At 36.2% G+C, this 22,497-nt stretch overlaps 2 protein-coding genes across 4 annotated transcripts; one reads left to right on the forward strand and one right to left on the reverse strand.

The window, feature by feature from the left end:
* Window positions 1-391: 391 nt before the first annotated feature.
* On the reverse strand, window positions 392-12,635 carry LOC103715422 (oxidation resistance protein 1-like). 3 transcript variants are annotated; one of them, XM_039117130.1, is made up of 8 exons: window positions 12,352-12,635; window positions 9,257-9,720; window positions 9,104-9,162; window positions 8,833-8,906; window positions 8,658-8,721; window positions 7,013-7,100; window positions 6,741-6,825; window positions 392-594 (listed from the first exon to the last, which is right to left on the reverse strand). In XM_039117130.1, exons 1-8 carry the CDS (start codon window positions 12,466-12,468, stop codon window positions 556-558), a joined length of 990 nt encoding a protein of 329 aa, XP_038973058.1. In that variant the 5' UTR covers window positions 12,469-12,635; the 3' UTR covers window positions 392-555. The 3 variants fall into 3 exon arrangements, with proteins under 3 accessions (XP_038973058.1, XP_008801253.2, XP_008801254.2); XM_008803031.4 differs by having other exon boundaries at window positions 8,833-8,913; window positions 9,090-9,162; XM_008803032.4 differs by having other exon boundaries at window positions 8,833-8,913; window positions 9,104-9,167.
* A 4,401-nt stretch (window positions 12,636-17,036) lies between these two features.
* LOC103715423 (60S ribosomal protein L37-1-like) lies at window positions 17,037-20,361 on the forward strand. Its single transcript, XM_008803033.3, has 4 exons — window positions 17,037-17,251; window positions 17,328-17,463; window positions 19,642-19,743; window positions 20,074-20,361. The coding sequence occupies exons 1-4, from the start codon at window positions 17,249-17,251 to the stop codon at window positions 20,121-20,123; spliced, it is 291 nt and encodes a 96-aa protein (XP_008801255.1). The 5' UTR covers window positions 17,037-17,248; the 3' UTR covers window positions 20,124-20,361.
* Window positions 20,362-22,497: the final 2,136 nt, after the last annotated feature.

The following is a 22,497-nucleotide window of genomic DNA, read 5'->3' on the forward strand; positions in this document are numbered from 1 at the left end:
ATGCTAAGGATGCAAGGTCGAGATCGTGGCACAAGAGCTTGCGGAAAAAGCATGGATAGTGGAACAATGAAGGCTCAGACGCAGCTTCGAGAGGCTGCGGAGTGTGTTGGCTAAGCAAAACTAGGGAATTGTTTACCTTAACCTCGTGTATAGCAATGGCAGTGCATAGTCATGCCATGTGTTTGGCCTCTGTATTTCAAAGAGCAGCGCAGTGACTCACAGATCGATTGCACGGAAGTACTCTACTGGGAGTCATGATATCTTTGGTGAGCAGTACTCGGCTTATGGGGCATTACTGTGGAATTAGCACAGAGATATTGGCCTGCAAAGCACTCTCCTGAGTCTCTACTTTGACATAGCCCGAGGGGAAGGGTTGCCTGTAGCCTGTAGGTACTCGGATATCCATGTATTCAGTTTGACAACACATCGTCCCACATCCAAGTCAAGAAATTGTAATAAAATCAATTGAAACTGGGATTCTTGATCTAAAAGAAAAGTCAAAACAAATGAACAACAAAATCATATACAACAAAAATGCTGGCATCCTACCAACAATTATGTGTGATATTGTGATGAATGAGCGAAACCCCATAACTGGAAAAACAAATAGAAAAACTCAAGAGATTTCTCATGCAGCAACTATATACTGAGAAATTAGTACCCAATAAAGCTTTAAATATCATCGTGAAATTTATTAAAACATGCAGCATATTACAACATTTCTGTGCAGCAAGAAGCATTAAATGGGAATAGCTTGATAGATTAGGGGTAGCAGTAAATGATCCAAAAATGTCACGGTGTGGCTAGACTCTTCTCACTCTAATAGATCACACACAGACTTAATCTAGTGAAATTTCATTAAAATGTTCGATAAGGGAAATAGTTGATGCCAGATTTGGACATTGTGCTGTTTTTCCATGAGATAAATTAAGATGAGCATTTAGAGTACATTCATATATCTGGAATTTACTAGTCTTGATACAAAGATCATTTTAATAATTTAAGATGGAAATCAAGAATTTATTTAGCTTTATTTTCTCTGGCAATAATGTTTGAATTTAATTCATGGATCACAATAAGCAAGGCATACTACAGAAAAATTTAGATGCATCAACTGATCCTGAATATACATTCTTATGTTACAAGTCGATTATGCAACCAGTTCATTATATGGCCGGACTATTATGTATTATACCTCTTATCCGATACAAGGAAAAGAAAGAGACAGTATCTATGAAGAACTTAATAAGAATGTTAGAGCAGAACATGAGAGTTCCTAGTTTGTTCAGCCTGAGATCAAACATTCTATATTGGAGTTCACAGAAGAAACACTATAGGGAGAATAAAGGTCTAATGATCCATATAATATTCGAGCAATGAATAAGAAACTACTAAAGTTCCCAAGCAAATCAGACAGCAAGCATACAGTTTTCTGATAGCAAAAAAAATTTAAGCAAGTTCACCAATATTAAGATTTTATATTAGAAATCATTGCACATTTGGCTGGAGGAAAGCTATGGAACTTATCATTCTATCAGGCCTAAACTTTATGCCCTCGAGCTTATTTTTTTGGGCTAGAACCGATGATAGTCCTCTCAAGGACCAGCTCCCACATGAAAGGTGCAACTAAATGATTTCAGGCTTGGCCTCAGTTACTAAGACTGTGGGTTAGGTTCAAGCTTGAACTATATATTGAAAAATTTGGGCCCTACTATATATATACATATATATACATATATCTATGTATCTATGTACGTATATATGCATAATCCTCATAATGCCCATCCTGACCAGATAACCTAAGGCTCGGCACCAAAAATTCAAGCCGTTGGATGTAATCTACTATTCATAAAGTACTCAGTGCTCACTGTCAAAAAAATATATGATTTGGAAATCCCTAGCCTATACATCCCAAGTTCAAAAGTCATGCATTATTTCATATTATTTAAACTGTCCATTTTTAACCACCAGATGCATAAACTAGGGATATTCAAATCATATTATTTTTGATAGTAAGTTAGAGATTGTATATCACATCCAATTGCACGGATCATTAGTGAAGGCCCCTAGTCATCCGATCAGGACCTACCTTATTAGAGTTGTGTGGACACCTATATATATGTATCTATGTATAGATTGACTTGGCTAGACTCAAGTGGATCTCTACTTAGATTTGATCGAGTCTAGATTGAATGATGGGAGTCTCATATTGATGATTTGAGTTATTGTATGAGATCTTTTATCTTTAAACTAATTACACATCAAAAAATCATGTGAATTAGAGACCCTTAACATATGCATCAAATGGTCAAAAAACCATATATTGATATATGTTATTTAAACTGGCCAATTTTTTGACCACTTGATGTATAGGCTACAGATCTTTAAATCACATGATTTTTTGTGTGTAAGCAGTTTAGAGGTAATAGATCACATCCAATAACTCGGATCATTGATGTGGAACCCTTATCATCTAATCTAGATCTAACTGGATCTGAGTGGAGGTCCACTCAAGTGGAGCCAAATCAATCTATACATACGTTCGTACATACGTACGTACATACATACATATATATATATAGGGATTCCCTATCCATGCATCAAGTGAATGCAGATATGATTGTTTTTATGTCATGATATTATGTTTGCTAAGATCTACAGCTTAGTAGTAGCCAAAGCTATTAAAAAACTGATTTATAGATGATTTAAGATGCATGGATTATGAAGAACAATGCAAGCTTTCAATATTTGAGGTATAACGCATTTTACCACATTAGCGCTATTGGTGCCATCCATTTTTGTGCTAATGTATTGCATAGGTAGGAGATCTCGAAAACATATAACTTTTTGAGTTTACATGTTTTTAGTATTGTACATCATGATACAAAATATGGATCTTTGATTTGAGTGGCTTATTACTAGTTTTGCACCATTACTTGATGACAAACATTTAATGGAAACTGGTGTCCAATTCAAGCACATGTTAATGCTCCGATTTAACTGTATCTCTAGATCAATCACCCGACATAACCATACCTTTAGATCAATCATTGATAGTTGAGATCTAAGGAGTGGCCAATAACCCTAATTCAATGCTTGAAGCATGCTTTATTGCATGTTCAATCAGGGATACTATTGTATCTAAAGGCTAATCATAATCCGGGTCTAAACTGAAGTAGACTTGTATAAGTCATAACAACCAGCAAAGCACTGCAAAAGAAAATAACAAGAAACAAAGAGGCAACCCTGTGTACTTCTTGTAAAAAGGACTATTTCATTTTCACAGTAGGCAGCCCCACTCATGTAGTTGATATATCTTATTGCTTCTTTATAGTACAAGTCCATTTATGGCACTACATGAAAGGAATATCCATAAAAAGAAAATGAATACATATAAAATCGAAAGGATCATATAAAGTCTTTTACAATCTTCTGAAATCTTGTACAATCGTCACTAAAAAGAAAAGATCATATAAAATCAAAATATCCCAATTCTAGTAGTATTCAGCTAATATTTTCTGGTTTTCCTCTTTTAAAATATTACAAATCTTGAGAGAATTACCCTTTTATGGACAACGCCAGTCTCAAATCTGCTCAATTTTTAGGCCTATCTGTAACCCATAATATCCCCAACCCTACCTAGCATTTCCCAACGTAGCAGCTGGCCACATCAGTATGGGCTCAAGAAGAACCATGCTTCCTACTATCCCGTTATTAATTCCAATATATATGTAGTTACTGTAAAGGTGTTTTATCTGGATAGATTGTAACTATTGATATTGTACTAAGTACTAACCAGCATTCAAAAGGTAGTTTGTGAAAACTTGTATAGCAGATATCTGTATATCAAATAGTGAGCCCCCCTAAATTTTCCTTGGGCAATAATATAGCTAGATCTTAAGTGAGAACATGTGATTTATTTTATGACAAGAACAGGAAATGGTAAGTGCACATCCAGTAGATGCCTCAATGGATCCAAGTATAAACCACGCACTAGCAGTTGAAAGCTCAAAATATCCAGGTCTCTCCCTGAGCAGGCTGATCAAGAAAGTCACAAGCTGTTAGAATTGTTATCTAGTGTATCTTTAGAAGACAGGCCTGATGAGATCAAATGGATTGGTTGAAGAAGCAATGAATTCAGAACTTCCAAGCTATGGATTGGTGGCCCTTGCCTCTCTACAAGTCAATGTGGAAGTGTCAGATACCTGAGAAGGTGAAAATCTTTCTGTGGATGCCTTATCATGACAAACTGAACACAAAGTAAAAGCTTACTGCAACAGGTTTTGGCATCACATCTGTGTGCAGTATTTGCAGCTCAAACAAGGAATCAGCTGAGCACCTACTGATACCTTGTTGTTGTTCTCAGAATATCTGGGTATCTATCCTCAACGCTCTCAGTATTCAAGTCAGAATACCTTCCATTCGCTTGCTTTGGAAAAATGGAGAAAGAATAGAATTCCTAAGAGACAGAAACCAGCTTGGGATGTATCATTGATCTCTTCTCCAGCTGGACAGTTATTGCATATGCTAAGATAAATGCAAGTTTCAATGTTCTCCAGCCCAAAATTCACAGGCTAGCCAATCCTTAAATTATGCAGAACTGACTGCTGCTTTATTTTCCATCTCTTGCAGAGGCATGAGATAACACCTCTGTAAACATCCAATAAATTGGGTGCTTAACACCTCCCTTATACTCAAAAAGAAAAAAAAACAGAACAAGCAGTGCATCATGGAGGTCTATAGGATGATGCAAGGGTAAGCAGAATGATAACTAACAAACTAGTTTGTTTGCTGTCACCATGAGAGGCATGAAGTTTGCTATCAACCTGGAGAGTGAGCTTGTGTGTTCTACCCAAAAAATTCCTCTTAGGAGGCAATGGTTTCTAGGGAGCCCAGCGAAAGGAATAATGTATTTAGCTACAAAAAAGTTTTGCAAAGATTTTCAGATACAGATTGGTTTTTGTCTCCTAATAAGAGCTTCTAGTACTACTCATTTTGGCAGGGAACTACAAACACCGAGAACCAAAAAAAAGTCGAGTTGTCAGATTTGGTGCACAAATGACTTGAATAGCACATGGACTTAGGGATTAAAACATTGATATAAGAAATAAGGTGTTTTCAGTAAACCAAGCTACCATACATATGCAAGAAACTGTGTTTTGTATGAGCTAGTAAAACATATAAAAGTTCGCGATCAATTAGGAAAATGATAAACAATTAGTCGCTCCCTTCGGAAGAGAGAGACTGAGAGCAGAAAGAGAGAGATGGCGAAGCCACCAGGGTTGTTGTTTGAGAGAGAGAGAGAGAGAGAAACTAAGAGAGAAAGAGGAGAAAGAAAGTGGGGAGAAGCCGCCAAGGTCGTCATTGTCATTGTCATTGGAAGAGAGAGATTGAGATAGAAGACGAGATACGGTGAAGCTGCTCAAGTCAATCTTCGCAAGAGAGAGAGAGAGGAAAGACAGATGGGGGAAGCACGTACATGTCATTGTTGGAGGCAGTGACGGCCGACAGGGGAGGGAGGGAAGGAGGGGGTGGGGATTGAAACCCTAACCACAGCCAAATGCAAGAGGGAGGAAGCAAGTGATAGACGAGGCGAATCATATTGTGCTTGGGTCAAGGCAGTTTGCTGCCTTTATAACCCCCCTCCTCTAGGACCCCACTTGGAGTCGCATCATCTTCCGATCACTCTTCCTCCCTCTTGCATTCAGCTAGGGTTAGGATTTTGACACCTCCCCCTCTCCCCCAGCTGTCACCTCCACCGATGACCACATGTATGCGCTTCGCCCTCTCTCCATCTTTTCTCTCTCTCAATCTCTCTCCCAAAGACAATGACCCCCAGCAGCTTCACTGCCTGTTCCAAACTGAACTTGCATCTCGACTTGGTGTCCGCTAGGCATGGGTTGATACGCTCCGAACTGAGCAGTTCAGGCCAAGATAGCTAACCTTATTGTAGAAATGTAAGTTCCACCATTATGGGAGAAGTAGAAAGTGGTAACTTGTAACTTGGGATCGAAGAGGACTATACGCTTATCATTCTATGGTTGGCCTTAATTATATGTACTTGGGCATGTTTTGTTGAGCCATAACCATTATAACAACACCCTATGTAGTCAAACCAACTTGGCGGCACTTTGCTCATAGCCACCTAAGAGATGGATGTTCCAATAAGCATAATAGAAAGCATAGCTTGGGACTATATTTGATCATTCTCTTTCTCTACTTTATCATTTTATCTTTTATCTCGTTCTCAACTCCTTAAGTGGTCAGTCCCTATCTAGGGGCATTTTGGGCATAACTGCCTTAGAGATGGATGTTCTAGCAAGAGATTGCCCCTCTACAATGTTCTCTTTTACGATTTTACCTATTCTAATCTACCTTCCTTTCTTCTTCTTCTTCCTCTACTTCAATCTTCTTTTATCTTACTTTCCATAAACTTCCTCTTTCATTTTTCTTGCTTTAGTTCCTCCTATCATCTCAACAAAGAATCTGCAGTATTTAGTATTACGAGCCAAAACAGTACAGAAAATAAACTGTGTTTATGCAGATGCAAGTTATAGAATGAATGTGGTATAGGAAATGATGTGGCTATATGGATAATGGTTAGCATCTGCGATCATCATAAACAAATCAATTAGAAAGATAGTACCATCCAAACTATTGGGGTGCACCATACCAATATTGCTTTAAAAGAATGATAAAACTCCCCCTCCCACCCCCTAAAAAAGCAGAGTTGATATTACCTCAACATTCTGTAATTCAAATTCTGCATTATGAGCCAAACATGAGTTCTCAAATGTTTCACTCGCGCCGCTTGTTCCATGTAATCTTTTTAACAAGAAAGAAAAAGTTAGGAGAGAAAAATTTACATGTTGCAGTTATTAGTAGTTATATCCATTTTAAAAAAATGCAAGGCCGTACAAGTCTGCATTACTTGAGGGAGGCAGAAGTCATTAGAATTTCAAATTTTAGAAATATTGCATTTTTTGACAGAAAAAGAAAATAATTTACTTACAAATCTTCATCAAGGCATAATGCAAAGCTTCCACCCCCACCAAATGCCAATAGATCATTCAAGCACAAGTAATAGTATCGATTTGAACCTATGCAGTATCCCAATATTAGAGAGGGAGGAGGGAAAAAATACTCAAGAAGACAATTGGCATGCTTGGGTTACATTAACTGATATTAACACATGTCTGGCTAAAATATTTTTCATTTGATGTTACTCCTGCACTATATAGATTCTGACCATACACATATCTGAAAAATTTTTCATAGACAAATGATCTCAATTACTAGAAAAGGCATACACAGGCACACAGCAAAGATATACCTGCTGTGAAATAACATAAATCTAATAAGCCACAACAAAGTAAATAGATGTGTATGAAACAGGCTTCTAGCAGAATCTGCAGAGTAAATGTGCTCACATCATCTACCCTTTTCATCTTCTTTTCAGATATAGCAACTTTAGCAAAAAGAACCACCAAACTGTACTCATCTATCTGGGGTAAGGTTCACCATTTATGATCTGATCTATCAACAGACTTCCAAGATCCAAAGTTCGATACTGAGTTTCAAATTAGACAGATCTTAAGGCAATACCATTGCCATGGAAACTATTTTCTCAATTGTGAGTAGTAGTCACATGTTAATTTGGCAACCCAATCGCTCTCAACAGGTCTCTTCACCATTTTCAGAAGGAGAAAAAATCACTTACCACTCTACCTAAACCCCCCACTGTGAGGTTCCCTAAATACAACTTGCTCATGACACCGGTACAAATAACTGACTTATGATTCATCGATAAATTTTTATATGTAAACTCTGGATCAATTATTGCTGAAGTTTTGAGACATTCTACAACAGCTAATGTCATCAGTTGGTTTAGACTGATTTCGTCATACAACTGTAAGGCCAACCATTTCCTTGTTCATCGATAATTCCTTATTTACCAATTATGTATTTAAAATTTTGAATATTTTTTATTCATCACCAAACATCATAAAATGTGTTGTACTATCAGTTCAAATTTATTTTTCCATAAACCCCCAGCAACTTCTTCATGGTTAACAAGTATTTGTGGAGATTAAGGAAGAGCATAATATAACATTTCGTAAGTTTGGATTCATAAGTGCAAGAAAATTACGAGTATTGGGCTTAAAGATCTCACTTCTGTCAATTTTCTTATAGATGATGTCAGAGAATCATATAAGATTTTATGATGCTCACAAATATGAGAACAATGCATGCTAATAGAATCTGACTGTTGAACCTTCAGTTTATATAAAAAGATACAAATTTCCAACCATTAGCAAATTACGAACAGTTGATGCTAATACTGTCCCGACTCCTAGATTGAGTTAAGGTATAAAGTGAAAGAAATACCACTTTTACCACATAGTTTCTGGCAAAACTAAAGTTAAAAAGCCTCTTGCAGAAGCTATCTTTTCCAAATATTAGCAGAACATGATAATAGATATTTCTTGTTAAAATTAGATCCTAATGCCACCATCCAACCCTCCTGCAAAACTTCCTTAGAACATAAGGCACTTTGATGAGTTTGAAAAAGACATATTTTTGATTAACTTTGAATGCATAGAAGTTGAAATGCAGCAAAAAAAGGAAAAAAAAAAAATTGATAGTAAGATTATTACCGGTTGCTCTAAAGAGCCTTGGGTCCCCATATATGGTAGTAAATACAAATGTTTGGATCGTCCCCTGTCCAAAAACAATATGATGAGTGTGAACTTCAAGACACTGGAAAAGCAACACAAGCAAACAAAGGGTCATAACGAGATCAGCTTGCAATGTGAAATATTAGGGACTTACCTGGTATTTTCTTTTAGCTGTAGGCTTTAGAGGGCACTCCAGAAGGCCACCAAATATGGCACCTTGCATATCTCCTGCAATCTAGAAAGCATGAAGATATCTCAAAATAATTATTTAACAACATACACATTTACAACATGCATGCATGCCTGTTGTTATCACAAAACCAATAGCTTTTAAGCAGAGAAATAAAGAACATTCCAATCTTAAGAGCAATAACCAGAAAAATTTGTGTCCAAACACAAGAATAAACTCACTAGTAAACATGGACCTGGGAGATTAACGCTCCTACGGATAAGTGTGCGAAGTGATATCCCATGTTTCCACGTACTGCCCTTCATTTGCAGAGAGCAGCAATAAATCAGGGAAAAGGGGAGGAAAAGCTTAAGTAGCATATGCCAATAATCTATTGACAGCACACTACCTATACAACAAAATCCATTGGCACCCTTTCACAATATTAGGGAGGGATGACTGAAAAAACTCAAACAAATCTGCAGATATAAATGCAGACTTTTCCGAAAGATATGAAAGATATTCTTTAGAATCGCGTGAAGCTGTTGCTTCTTTAATTCCATTAGAGCTGTTGATATTCCTTTCAGAGACATGCTCCAGATTTTCTTTAAAAATCTCAACTGTTTCATCAGTTTCGCTTTCAGTTCTGCAGTCTCCACCACAATCCAATGGTCTATCTTTCCACGTGATACCACTGGACTTCCATCTTGAAGGCAATGAGAGAGATGGTAATAATCTTCTACTATGTGAGCAAGCAGGTGAATTTGGCTTGCCCACATCACCACCAGAACTTGCACGGAGAACAGATGAAATGTATGAAGAGAAAGTAGATTTCTTGGAATGAGTAGATTCCTCTGAAGAAAAGTACACTGCCTGCATGACATGAAATGTTTATGCTGTATGATTGAATAAGAAATTACAAAATGAAGATACTCAAATATGCAAATATGATGGAATGGAGATCATTAGTGGGTTCTGCTTCATTCTGGAATCTGAATTTTTGTTGAGCAAGTAACAATCAAACTTCAAGAATAGAGTGGTATAGCCCATGCTCTTAAAGATAAGTTATTATAATCACATAAATTATTACCAGGAATGGATTAGAAATTCCTAGAAAACAGATAAGATAGATCTGCCATTAAATGCTTAGCACCTCATCATGTTAAGATAGCGTAATCAGACTAGTAATAAATGTTAAACTAGAACAATGCATGCTTTTGAAGAGACTGACTTTTGCATCCTCTTTTAAAATTAACTCACCAACTCATTCTTAGTATATGGAAATGGATATTTTTGCATCATACAGTCATTTTACTTCAACATGAATTGCTTAATTGCTTGATCAGGAAAGACGTTCAGCTGAAGTGTCTTATGCAACCAAAAAGTGGATTGAAGCATATATGACATGAGGGACACTAACCAATCCATCATAGCTAGGTTTTAAATGGATGAAAAAATTGATTTCACATCTTCAGAAGAACTTATTTTCAACATTGATGAGGACATACAGATATAAGTTATCAACAAAGTATCACAAGAATGCTGTAAATCCTTCCCATCATCTTGTCTCATCAATAATTAAAAGTTTATTTTCTCTAACTGTCTTTGTTAACTAGCAAGTGATTCAAATCTCGTGTAGAAAGAAATGATCAAGATATCCAATATGATGGGCATGGAAAGCAAGAAAATGTACTTGTTAAAGAAATCAGGCAGGTGCCAAAAGAATGAAGATCAAGTCTTAATCCATGTATCATCATTCAAGTTACAGCTAACAATATTGTTCTCAATAACATTTTCAAAATAGAAGCATTGTATCATTAATCAAGACAAAGGAGATAGCAGTGCTATAATGAAACTTTTTTTCGCAACAGTTTCTTCTAGGGGATTCATGCAATAGTCAATGATAGATTTTTCATATTTCACTGATCTGCATATACGCTATTGGATGAAGCTTCTATTAAATCCCAATTACTTAATTAAAAATTTAAAACTGCTATGGTTGTTTCATTTACTGCAGAATATCCTATACAAAAACCATATGGCGAACTAAATGCTTAAGGAACACGTCTTTTTGCAAATGGATGTGTGAATACATATTGAGGTTTGTTTATATATTTAAATGAAAACCTAAAAGTCAAAACATAAATAAAATTAGTGCTGATCAAAGTGTCTGAAGAACTAAAACCTATTGCTGATCTGGCTATCAAGAAACTAGAAAGTAAAGCAGAACATATAGAAAAAGGGAAATGTTAATGTTAAGCTCATTCCCCAGTTATCACTAATTTTGTTTCATGTTCTTATTGGTCAATTAATTACATTTAAATGGTACTATTTTAGCCATCAACTACCTTTCAAAATTTGCTTCTCAAAATTTCCCGAAATCTCTCCAACTCAACTACCCATTCTACTGTTTATTGCACTCTTTTTTTTTGTCTTCATATGAGTGGTTAAGATTCATTTATTGAAGCATAATTGTAGAATTAAAGTTGTCACTATTAGGAATATAAAACTGTGAGTTATTTATAGTTGAATATATAGGTTCTCATGGAAAATTTGGGTTAACCTATATGTCATTTAAGACAATAAGCGCCATGGAGGAATCTTTAAACAGACCCATAGAAAAATTGAGCTATGACTAGCCAAAGATAAACCTAATTTAAACCCTAAACTAATACGAAGGCTATAGCCACCACTGCAAAGTTTACCTTGATTATCCGCAAGTTAAAATCTCCAAGGATTCACAAAAATCGTCATGCTCCTTAACTCCCAATTCCAACCTTTCGGTTGACTTACTGCCTCCCTTTTCTTTCATAAAACAATCAGATTTGCTTCTTCTCGTTTCTGAATTACATGGCCTTTGGAACTTCCTTGTTGTTGAAATTTCCCCATGCTAAGTCCTTAATCTGGTATTGGGACTCTCCAAATTTTCAAGCAGATATGGCTTCCTACTCTCGTCCTTTCATAAAACTCTTTGCAAATATGACATACCTGTCAAGCTCGCATGATCAAAGATCAAACTAAAATGACAGGCAAATAAATCGCAAACCCTAATGTAAAGGCATCAAATTGATCATTTTCAGGGAATGACATTTTAAAAGCCTATGGCATGATTTGTACTCGCGAAAAAAAGACGGACAGCATCCACCCTTTCTATAAAGAATCTCAAGAGAAAACGCAGAGCCCTACCCATGGCATCCGTCCAACAGGGTACTATTATGAAGAAAAAAAAAGAATTAACCATAATTCCAAGAATCAAGATTAGAAAGAAAGAACGAATGTCCCTCCAACACTCATCTGATCACACACAAGCTTTAATCAAGAATACATCCATCAAAAGAAACACATTAATTTTCTTGAATTCAACTTGAAGTTATTGCGATTAGAAAAATCGAAGGCAAGAAAAGGCAGTGTACCATCAGATTCCGCGGCCCATCACGCAAGAAGAGATGAAACATTTCGCAAGAAACGGAAGCAAGAAGAAAAGGATCGAGCGGGAGGCATTACCTGAGACTCGTGGTCAGCGATGGGGGAAAAACCGGCGGCCGGAGGGGAAGGCGAGGACGGCGGGTCGGCAAGAAGACGGGATAGCTTGTCCGCCACCTTGTCCCTCCACGAGAGCATGGTTGCAGCGGCGACGTAGAGATATCGGAGCCCTAGCCCTGGTCTTAGAAACCCCAGATCTCGTCTCGAATCGAGGAAGCGTACGGAGGTGGCGAGGAGATGCCTCCGCCTCCGCCTCCGCCTCTCTCGCTGGCTCTCTCGCGGCGCTTCCGCTGGGAGTTCGTGTACGTCGGGTGTTTCTTTTTAACTTATAGTGCGGAGGGGAGCATCGGACATGGTCGTGGGAGTTGAGGTACGTAAAATATCAAACGGATGGATGTGATTCCTCCGATCTGGAACCGGAGGTAATAAATATAGTATATATAGATATAGATATAGATATATAATAAAAATATACATATAGACAGAGATATATACAAAATAAAATTTTTTGCTTGTGCAAATTTTTTCCTTCACCTTTTAGATAAATAAAATTTAATTTAAAAATTTTGCTTGTCCAAAGCTCTCTGTTCCCCATTTATACAAATAAAATTTAATTTTATATAAATAAAATTTGATCAAAGAATGCAAATGATCAATATTATCTTTCTCCCATTCAAAGTAAAGAATTAAAGGCAAAAGCATGTCCATCTCACTATTTCTTAAAGATAGTTAATCTCATGTTTCCACTTTCACAACAAATCATTCATGGCAAGAAGCATATCTTCTATTGTTGCCGATCTTCGAAGTATGGGTTATTTTCATCGATTTGCAAAATAGCAAATAAGATCAAAGAATTTATTGGACTTTTGCTCTGTCCGAGCCCTTGAAAAAGATGTCTAAGTGGGAATGAAGAAGGAGTTAGAGGAATAGAGTGTTGTTTAGCTAGAGATTAATTGATTACTTTTTATATAGAGCCCTAAGGATCTATTTTATAGTTGATATGGAATCCTTGAAAATTGCGCCCTAGCAACTTAGAGTAATGTTGTAACTATTGAAGATTCCACTATAACCATATAAAATTTTGCTGTAATCACTCGGAATCATGCTGTAACAACCTAGATGAGAGTGTCGGCAGAATATGTTGTAATTATCTATAAGAGTGGGGGCTAGCCGGAGCTCACACCTTCGAGCATTGTCCAAGATGAGAGCGCCCTATTCACCTTGGTGCTGAAATGAGCAATTTTTTGGCCAAGTCGGAGAGCTCAACCTTAGAGGTCGGTTGCCTCTAACTTGATTGACTTGATCGTCTAGTTGGAGAGAGTTGGCTTAGTCTGATCATATCAAGGAGGTCTGAGAGCTGTCATGTTGGTTGCGAGCTGGTCAAATTGATTGCACCGTGTTACTGGGCTCGTTTGATACTACATCAACATAATTTCAAGTATTAGAATTCTTCTTGCATTCTACATTGAAATAAACATTCGATGCCTTTTAAAAAAAGATTTGAGAGTCAGTTTTTGTCATCATTGACATTTTTGATGGGGAATCTTCGAAGCTTGGAGATCATTTGAATAAATTAAAGATAGGCCTCTCAAATATGAATAAAGATGGGTCTCTCAAATATGTAGAAAGTGCATTGCCTCACAATAGTCTCTACTCATGAAAGTCAAATAATTCTCCGTCCAAGCGTATCTAAAACAATTTCATTTTTTGGAGTGCTTTAGTTAAGTTTCTATATTATATATATATTTCTATATTATAATAGATCTTAGATATAGCAAAGTATAATATATTTAATATAATCCCTTAGTAACATATTTTGATAATATTTATTTACAACAATATTTTGATATTATAATATACAATAATTAATAATATAATAGATCAATTTCGTATAAATTACAATATTTATATACTATAATATACTATAATCTATTAATATTTGATAATGAATATTATATTATATTATTTATCCTATATCAATCATATTTAAAATAATTAGGTAAAAGTTGGTCCATATAATTTAAAAATAAATATATAAAATATTTGTACTAATAGTAATACATAATTACTATTGATTGGATATGGTAAAAATTGTAGTTATATTATGATATCCAATCATTTATTTATTATTGTAGCTGTATATTATATAAATCTTCCTTAAAAATTTTGAGACACTTGAAATTCTACATGCCTGTAATTATTTGCTGTAGAACTCAACTTTATATTAGATGCCTCATCTAATATAAACATAATATTACTGAAGGATTACTAGAGCACAAATTATAATCTTGAAACCATAAAATAGAGTTAATAAGGCAAACCGGGCAAAAAGAAAATAATCATGTACCAAATCAAACAACAATATAATATAGTAGCAAAAAATAAATATGAAATCAAAGGAAAAACTAAAGGCAGACTAATTTGGGTGATGATTTGTAAATTTAAAAATGAAGCATTTCATAAATCAAGCAACGTATCTCAATAAAAGTAATATTCCACTTTAATCTTCAACAAAGAGGGGAGAAAAAATAGAAATAACAGCCTAAAAATAAGAATAATTCATATACATATGGTTTGAAATAAGAAATTTTTAATTTTAGTTAAGCAAAATTAGGGGGGACAAATATTTGTTTAGCAAAAATTTTGTATAGTTAATATAAATTATAATAAATACCTAGAAAATATTTGATGATGGAAATCCAAAAGGAAAATACTCTGAAAGTATTATTATATCTCTTATTTACATGTGATTTTCCTCCTGTGTTCTCATAACCTCAAACATATAAACTAATTTTATTAGAACTAATCTAATCAAAAATTTTCTTTGAAAACATATAAAGTAAATCTAAAACAATTCTATTTTTTGACATGCTTTAACTAAATAAATAAAGAGTAAGTATATCTTAGAACAAGGGTATAATATGCTACAAAATCAGTTGAAAAAAGAAGGAAAAAAAAATCATACTCCGTATATTGCATGGGTTATAAGCTAGTATATATAATAATGTATCGATATCTTGCAAGAATTATATATATTCATGGCCATGGAAGTGGGCTGATTTATAAGAGGCATTATTAGTTGGACTAGGCATGCAAATGGGTCGGCTAGGATTGAGTCATGAATGACCCCGACCTGACCTAGTTCCTTATTCAGATTCTAATATTGGATCTAGACCCAACCCAATAAAAGATTGGATCGGGTCGGATTGTATTGGATCCATAGTTAAAATTTTTAATCCAACAAGTCATTTGAGTCGGGTCAGATTTATATATAACTCGATCCCAACCAAAAAATTTTAGATCTAGATCAGGCTCGAGTTGGTTCCAAACCTCACATATGAAGTTTTAAAGTAAAAAAAGTTAATTTTGGATAAAAAAATTCTAGCTTCATCACAAAATATGATATCTCTTTAAGAAGCAAGTTATGACACATTTAGGTTACATTTGGCATTATTGTCACTTTTTAAAAAAATAAAAATTATAAAAATTATTTATTATTTTTTTTAGATTTTTGATAATAGAAAATATGTTTAGTTCGCTCTTTATGTTTTACAACGAGGGGCATCGATGTGATCAGCGATGAGGGAAAGGGAGGGGGGATAGGGTTGGCGACATAGTCAGGGATAAGAAAGAGCTCAATGTCAGGTGGAGAGGTAGTCAAGGGAGAAGTAGAAGAAAATAAAGTGGGGATGGAGCTGTGGACGCATCCGGAGATGAGAGGATAGCTCAGCATCAGGCAGGGAGATAGTCAGTGAGGCCCAAGAAGCTGATATGGTTGGGCGGGGGCGATGGAGTTAAGGGCAAGATGAGATGGAAGAAGAGGAGTTAGAAAGAGAAAGGTGAAAATCTACTTTTAGAAAAACCAAAAGTGAATTTTTTTTAATTTCATGTTTTCCACAAATAAAGAAAGTTATTTTTAAAAAATAAAAATAGAAATAGGATAACCAAACATGTTTTTTTGCATTGAATTCCGTATTTTTACTTAAAAAAAAGAAATGAAAAAAAAACAGTACCAAGCAGGCTCTTTGGGATGATATTTTTTTGCCAACAAGGCTTAAAAATAATTAAAAAAAATTCCAAAAGTTGAGCATGGACTTAACTAGAGCATGGATAAAATGCCAAGTCAATCACAATATCAATCTATAATTTAAAAGTCAAACTTTTCATTCAAGAATATCATTCATCTATCCAATTTGCCACAACATCCTCTATACCATATAAATAAAATCAGAGCAAAAAGTTTGGATTAGTAGGATTGATGACACTATTTATTTTAAACCAATCAACTGATGATGGATACCACAATTATATAGGACTAATGTCTAATCGAAACTTCGGAGAAGTAGACTGTAAACGGCAAACCGGCTTAACACCACCCCCTCTCGCCTCGAGTTAATGGATATATCATGTTCGAGTTAGATCGGGTAATAGATGAGAAGACCTAAATTATACCTAACAATAGGGTTGGGTCATAACTCAATAAATCAAGATTTGATCCAAAATATGAAGCGGGTCTAAATTTGGAGCCTTACCCGGGCCCATGGATCCTCAAATTAGATTGAATCAGATAGGTCGAGTCACGGATCAACCTGACCCATTTAGAGTCTTAGTTGGATCATATGTAACCGATAATTTTTCTGATTTATAATAACCATTGATGAACCATGTTTCCTCCATGTACCGGCTACTTAATGGCCAGGTGAGAATTTGCGTGTCCGTTGATCTCCAATCTCGGCCATTGGATTTGACAAAGCATTCCTGTAATTCACCAGAAGGTGAAGGGCAAGAGAATCGGGTGAGGGGCTATAAGCTGTGGTGCTCGAGTTGCTTCCTAGGGTTTTGGCGAGACTGCGCTCGTCTCTCGTCCCGCCGTCAAGCCAACCTCAGAAGGGGCGACCGGGGAGAACACCGTTCCAGAATGGTAACGCTCTCTCGGTCCTTCGCTAACCCTAGTTTTGAACGTTGGCTTATCTTTTCTTTATCTGGTTTGATGGCAGGGGAAGGGCACGGGGAGCTTTGGGAAGAGGAGGAACAAGACCCACACGCTTTGCATCAGGTGCGGCCGCAGGAGCTTTCACCTCCAGAAGAGCCGTTGCGCCTCCTGTGGATACCCCGCGGCTCGAATCCGCAAGTGTAAGTGCTCTCGCCGATCCGATCTTGATCGCTTGTTTTTTCGATGTCTTGTTTTTTTTAATTTTCCAGTTAAAATAGATTTTTTTAACAGAAACTCATTCAAGGAGATGGAACCGAGGCTTTCTGTTTGCTGGAAAATAAATGAAATATTAACACGTAATTCTTTTTTTGTAGTGTTACTTTTTGGATAAATTTCTGTAAATCGATAATCGTTGTTTGGAACATTGATGTGTTTTGCCTGTTTGCGTTTACTTGGTTTTTTATAAATATTTTTGGTATCGTTATAAAAATCGACTGCAGTTTCTCTATAATGTGTCCTGATTTAGTAAAACGAATACGTTATTAGAAGAACTGGTATAGGTGCGCGTATCGCTTTAGATGTTCATTGATTTTCGATAAGTGGTTATATCATTTGAAATGAGAACTTTTTATTACAATTGTTTTTAATTTTCTTTTATTCCATGTAATATTCCTTTCTAAGAAAAGAGATAATTTGAGGAAGCAGTTCATCATTTATTGATGATCCGTTTTGGTGCAGTATATGTTGACCACTAAAGTGGTAATTCGTACTACAAATTATGCAAAAAATGGTGCAACAAACTACTCTGTCAAATGAGTAATGATCAAGATTAAGTTGGAAGTTAACATCTTAGTTGAGTCTTGGAATGCTTCTGAAGGATGCTGCTGCTGGGGTTCCTGGGATTGATTGGGGATATCCTTTGCAGTACCAAATGGAGAGAAGGGGGGTAAGGAAGATGGAAGGGTGTAATAGCAGGAATTGGAAAGAGGGGGAGCACTTAGATCTAGATCAGAATGGATGACTAATCCTTGATTAGCGCTGGATTTGCACTCCAAGGCAGGACTAATAGCTGCATCTCAGCTTATGACCATCTTGGATGTAAGTTGGGATACAACAGCACAACATAAATTTGCACCTAAATTGATGTAGTCATGGCTCAAGCAAAGACAATCATATAGCATTAATTGCTGAGCTGCAGTATGCCAGTATCTGGAGTTTCAGTAGCCCTGGTAATCAGCAACCAAGAACAAACTTGCACCTCTTTTGCATATGCGTACATGATACATGCATGCTTTTTTTTTCCTGTACATACGTGTATATGTATGCATATATATGTATTTATGTGTGTGAGATTGACTATGAAATTTTTTTCAATGGTTTAAAAAATGTATATCAAGGTATTGATTCCACATTATAACAATAACAGCTGAATGTTTAACTCCTCAACTGTCATTTAGTTAGAATTTATTAATAAAATTAAGGATTCATTGATATTTAACTAGAAACCTTAAACTCTAGCTTTTGAAGTTAAACTTTGTTTATAATTAAATATTTCACCTTTTCCCCATCATATGGACTGAAGTTCGTGGCAGAAGTCTCCGTGGATTTGCTTGTGTCTTTTTTGTCATTTAATGTGGTTTTTGCTTCTCCTGATAAACATGGACCGAGGTGAAATTTATTGTTGTTTTTTCTTAAAAAACATGTAAAAATGAATCAGCAAGGGGTTAGGTGAAATAAGTTAACTGCTAACATGTTCGTGAATTTTATGAACCATTTTTAATTGCCCAAGATTGGTTGAATATCTCAGCCTTAAACTGCTAAATATCAAAGTCTTAGCCAAGTACAATCGTCATGATATATCTGCTTATAGTATTTGGCTTCAGTTTTTCTCCTTGTTTTTCATTTGTTAGATTGTTGTATTATAAGATATATAGAAATTTCAATATTGAGTAGCTAATTATAAAAGTTCTGAATGTCAGCCTTTTTTTGTATTTTTTAAGGGAGCAAGCAACATCTTAATTTTATGCAGCTACTCGTATATTTTTGTCTCATGATATATTATAGTCTACCTTTGGTCCATTATATGATGACTGATCCTTTGGCCCAAGCACATTACTCCCAGCAATTTTGCGGCAGTTTGCTCATGCATACTTCTAATTTTCATTTTTTCCATGATTTTCATAAGTTTGTCAATACAAGGTTTTCTTATATAATTTTCATGCTAAATGCATGTGTGACATGTTTTCATCAAGTGAAGTGTAGTTGCTTCATGTTATGTTCTTCCTCAACCTCATTGATAGGACAACCTGCCACCTAACTTACTATGAAGTGGTTTTAATCGGTGACAAACATTACATACATCTGTTATCATGGAACAGATAATTGGAGCGTGAAGGCCATAAGGAGAAAGACAACAGGCACAGGAAGGATGAGGTATCTTCGTCATCTGCCTCGAAGGTTCAAGAGCAATTTCAGAGAAGGTATTACTCCTTTATGGATGCAGCAAAAGCTACAATCAGATCATAGGGTTGTTTTTGAGCAGCATATATGTTGGTCCATTTAGCCTTGGCAGATTTGGCTGGATAACAAAGGGCCAGTGGTTTATTTATCTTTTATATTTATCTGTGAATTTCTTTTGCCTGCTTGCTGCTTCATGGCATTGTTCAATTCTTTTGTGATTTTCTCATATAGCGTTGTTTAACGTGATCACTGGCTATGACCGTCCAGTAACATCATTATCAACTGAAGTGTTTTGGTTTCATTTTTTCTTAATCATATTTATATTAATCATCTGGATTGTCCTCTTTCAGGAACTCAAGCAACTCCAAGGAGGCAGGCTGCAGCAGCTGCAGCTCTTTAAGCTGCTTCCATTTGGATCACAGGCACCAAGAAGCTTTTTAAGCCGTTCTGTTTTTACCTTATTGTGTTTGTTTGAATCTGGTTGAGCTATGTTTTAGCAAATTTCTGCTATTGAAAATTGAAGGATATTATTTTTGACATGCTTAATTTTGTTAAAGACAGTTCCGTTACCGGCAGAACCATCCATCTGTTGTCCTTTGCTAACTTTAGAGTCGGTTAATGGAGCTTTTGGGGCAATATCTTCTGCTTGGTCGAGTTTCCATGCACAATTCTTCTATCATTGTGTTTTGGGCTCGCTGCTTGATATTTCTTTTGTTCATCTGTTGGTCGCTGGCGAGGCTTTGGCCCATAACTAATGGGGGATTAAAACATACGTCTGTCCTCATATGGTTCTTTCTTTTGTGTCCTGAGATCTTTGTCGGGCTAAATGTTCAAATTCATTCAAATTTAATTACAAGCACGATGAGTGGTCAGCCTCAATTAGTTTACATGTGTCATAGGCTAGGTTTATGATTGGTTTATGGTCTGTCTTAATGGATCCGTGCTGTGGTGGCTTTTAGTCTATATAAGCTATGGGCTAGATCTGTTTTAATATCATTTGTAATAATTTAGGATCTCACTTAAAATGATTAGCACAAGTATTATTTGCATAGGTTCACAGCTATAACTAGTAATGGCCTACTTTTTTTGTCCTTGATCTCTTGTTTTAGTACAATAGAAGATTTTGGCGGCTGCCTTGATTGGGCTTGCCACATTTATTTGCTTTTCTTGTTTGTGGACTTCAGTCATTGTCGGTAATGTAGACTACCATCTTTTGCATCTTTTGTGCTTGAAATTAAACTTGTCGAGATGCTTGCGAGTTCTCTCATCCTCCCCTGCTAAGAGCCTCTGGAAGTTAAACTTGTCGAGATGCTTGCGAATTCACTCATCCTACCCTGCTAATAGCCTCTGGCCAAAAGCTGGATAGTCCTTGAATGTTATTTAAAAAAGTAATCAGTGATGAGACGATTCAATCGTCCTATTTTGTGCAATGAATGCCATAGAAGTGTCCAAATAGACCTGTGATTATGCTTATACAATTTCCTATTAGATAATAAAAGGCTGAGATATGGGTTTCATGCCTATACAATTTCCAGTTAGAGTGATATATAAATGTCTGATACACATTGGATCTAATTTTAGCGCTTCAGCAATGAGCAAAGGAGTTAAAAAGACAAAAATGAAATTTGTTATGTATATCTTCATGCATAGCGATTATTGAATCACTTGCTTTGTCCCACTGGCAACCAAGTTAGGCTTATGGGCTTCATCTAGGAATGGTTCTTGCAACTCCGGAGTCCCTTGACTCCTTGAGGTGTTCTCATGGTGGTTGATTGCAGGTGATCAGAAGCATTAATCATTAATTTAGAGTGTTGCTTCCCTGCACCACTCCTTTCCGCCGAGAGCACCAGTTCCATGGCAGTTGGTGCGGTATGGCCCATGTTGCAGTGCATCAATAACCACACTAGGGGAATTAAGGGTGTGGTGAAGCTCTTAGAGTTGAGCAGGGAACGGAGGACAGAGGTTATATCAGTAGGATTCACCTTCGTTCGCACGAGTCCACTATTGGATTGCAGTGAAGAGTTCAGGGTGCTTTCAGAGCTATGCTCGATGCGATCCAATAGTTGATGTCGCGAAAGATAGACGAAGCATTCTCTCCTGCAAAAGATACAAGCCGTGAATGGAAGGCCATTCTGAAGCTTTTTTGGACCATATAACATCTTTTCGAGGCAGATGGTGACTACAAGCTGGCAGCTACAGTGTGTTTTGTAGTTCAGTGCTACTCGAGTCAAAAAAAGTGTCCTTCTATTTCTCCCAAAGAGTCAATATAGAGGGCGCATCCCTTAATTATCCAAGAAGATGGAGAATTAGGCGCGTTTGGTTGTTATTTGATCTTTTGATATTAAAGGATAGCTACTATATCTCTGTCCTTTTTCTTTTTTTTAATATAAAAAGGGAGGTAGAAAGAAGCCACCAGGCTTTTATTAAAGATTAGGGGCAAAGATGAGTTACATTGTTACGAGAAAAAGAAGCTAGATGGTTCCAAACTAAATGTCTGATAATCAGTGGAGAAAAGAATCTTATCCAGACCAATAAGCAAGAGTATTTATTGCCCAGAAGTTCCAAGCATTTATTATATCTCTGTCTCGATCTGATAACCAAGTCTTCTTGTGCAAATGGTTGTATTAAAGATTATGGAAATTTTAGAAGTCTGGTGGTGTGGAAATGGATACCTGAGAAGGCATTAAAATTGCTTCAGGGTACGTGGGAAATGGTTTGTCGATGTTAAAGAGGTTCGAGATCAATTCAATTGGGTAGGTGTGGAAGAAAGATCA

The sequence above is a fragment of the Phoenix dactylifera genome, chromosome 2, assembly GCF_009389715.1.
Source record: "Phoenix dactylifera cultivar Barhee BC4 chromosome 2, palm_55x_up_171113_PBpolish2nd_filt_p, whole genome shotgun sequence".
Lineage (NCBI taxonomy): Eukaryota > Viridiplantae > Streptophyta > Magnoliopsida > Arecales > Arecaceae > Phoenix > Phoenix dactylifera.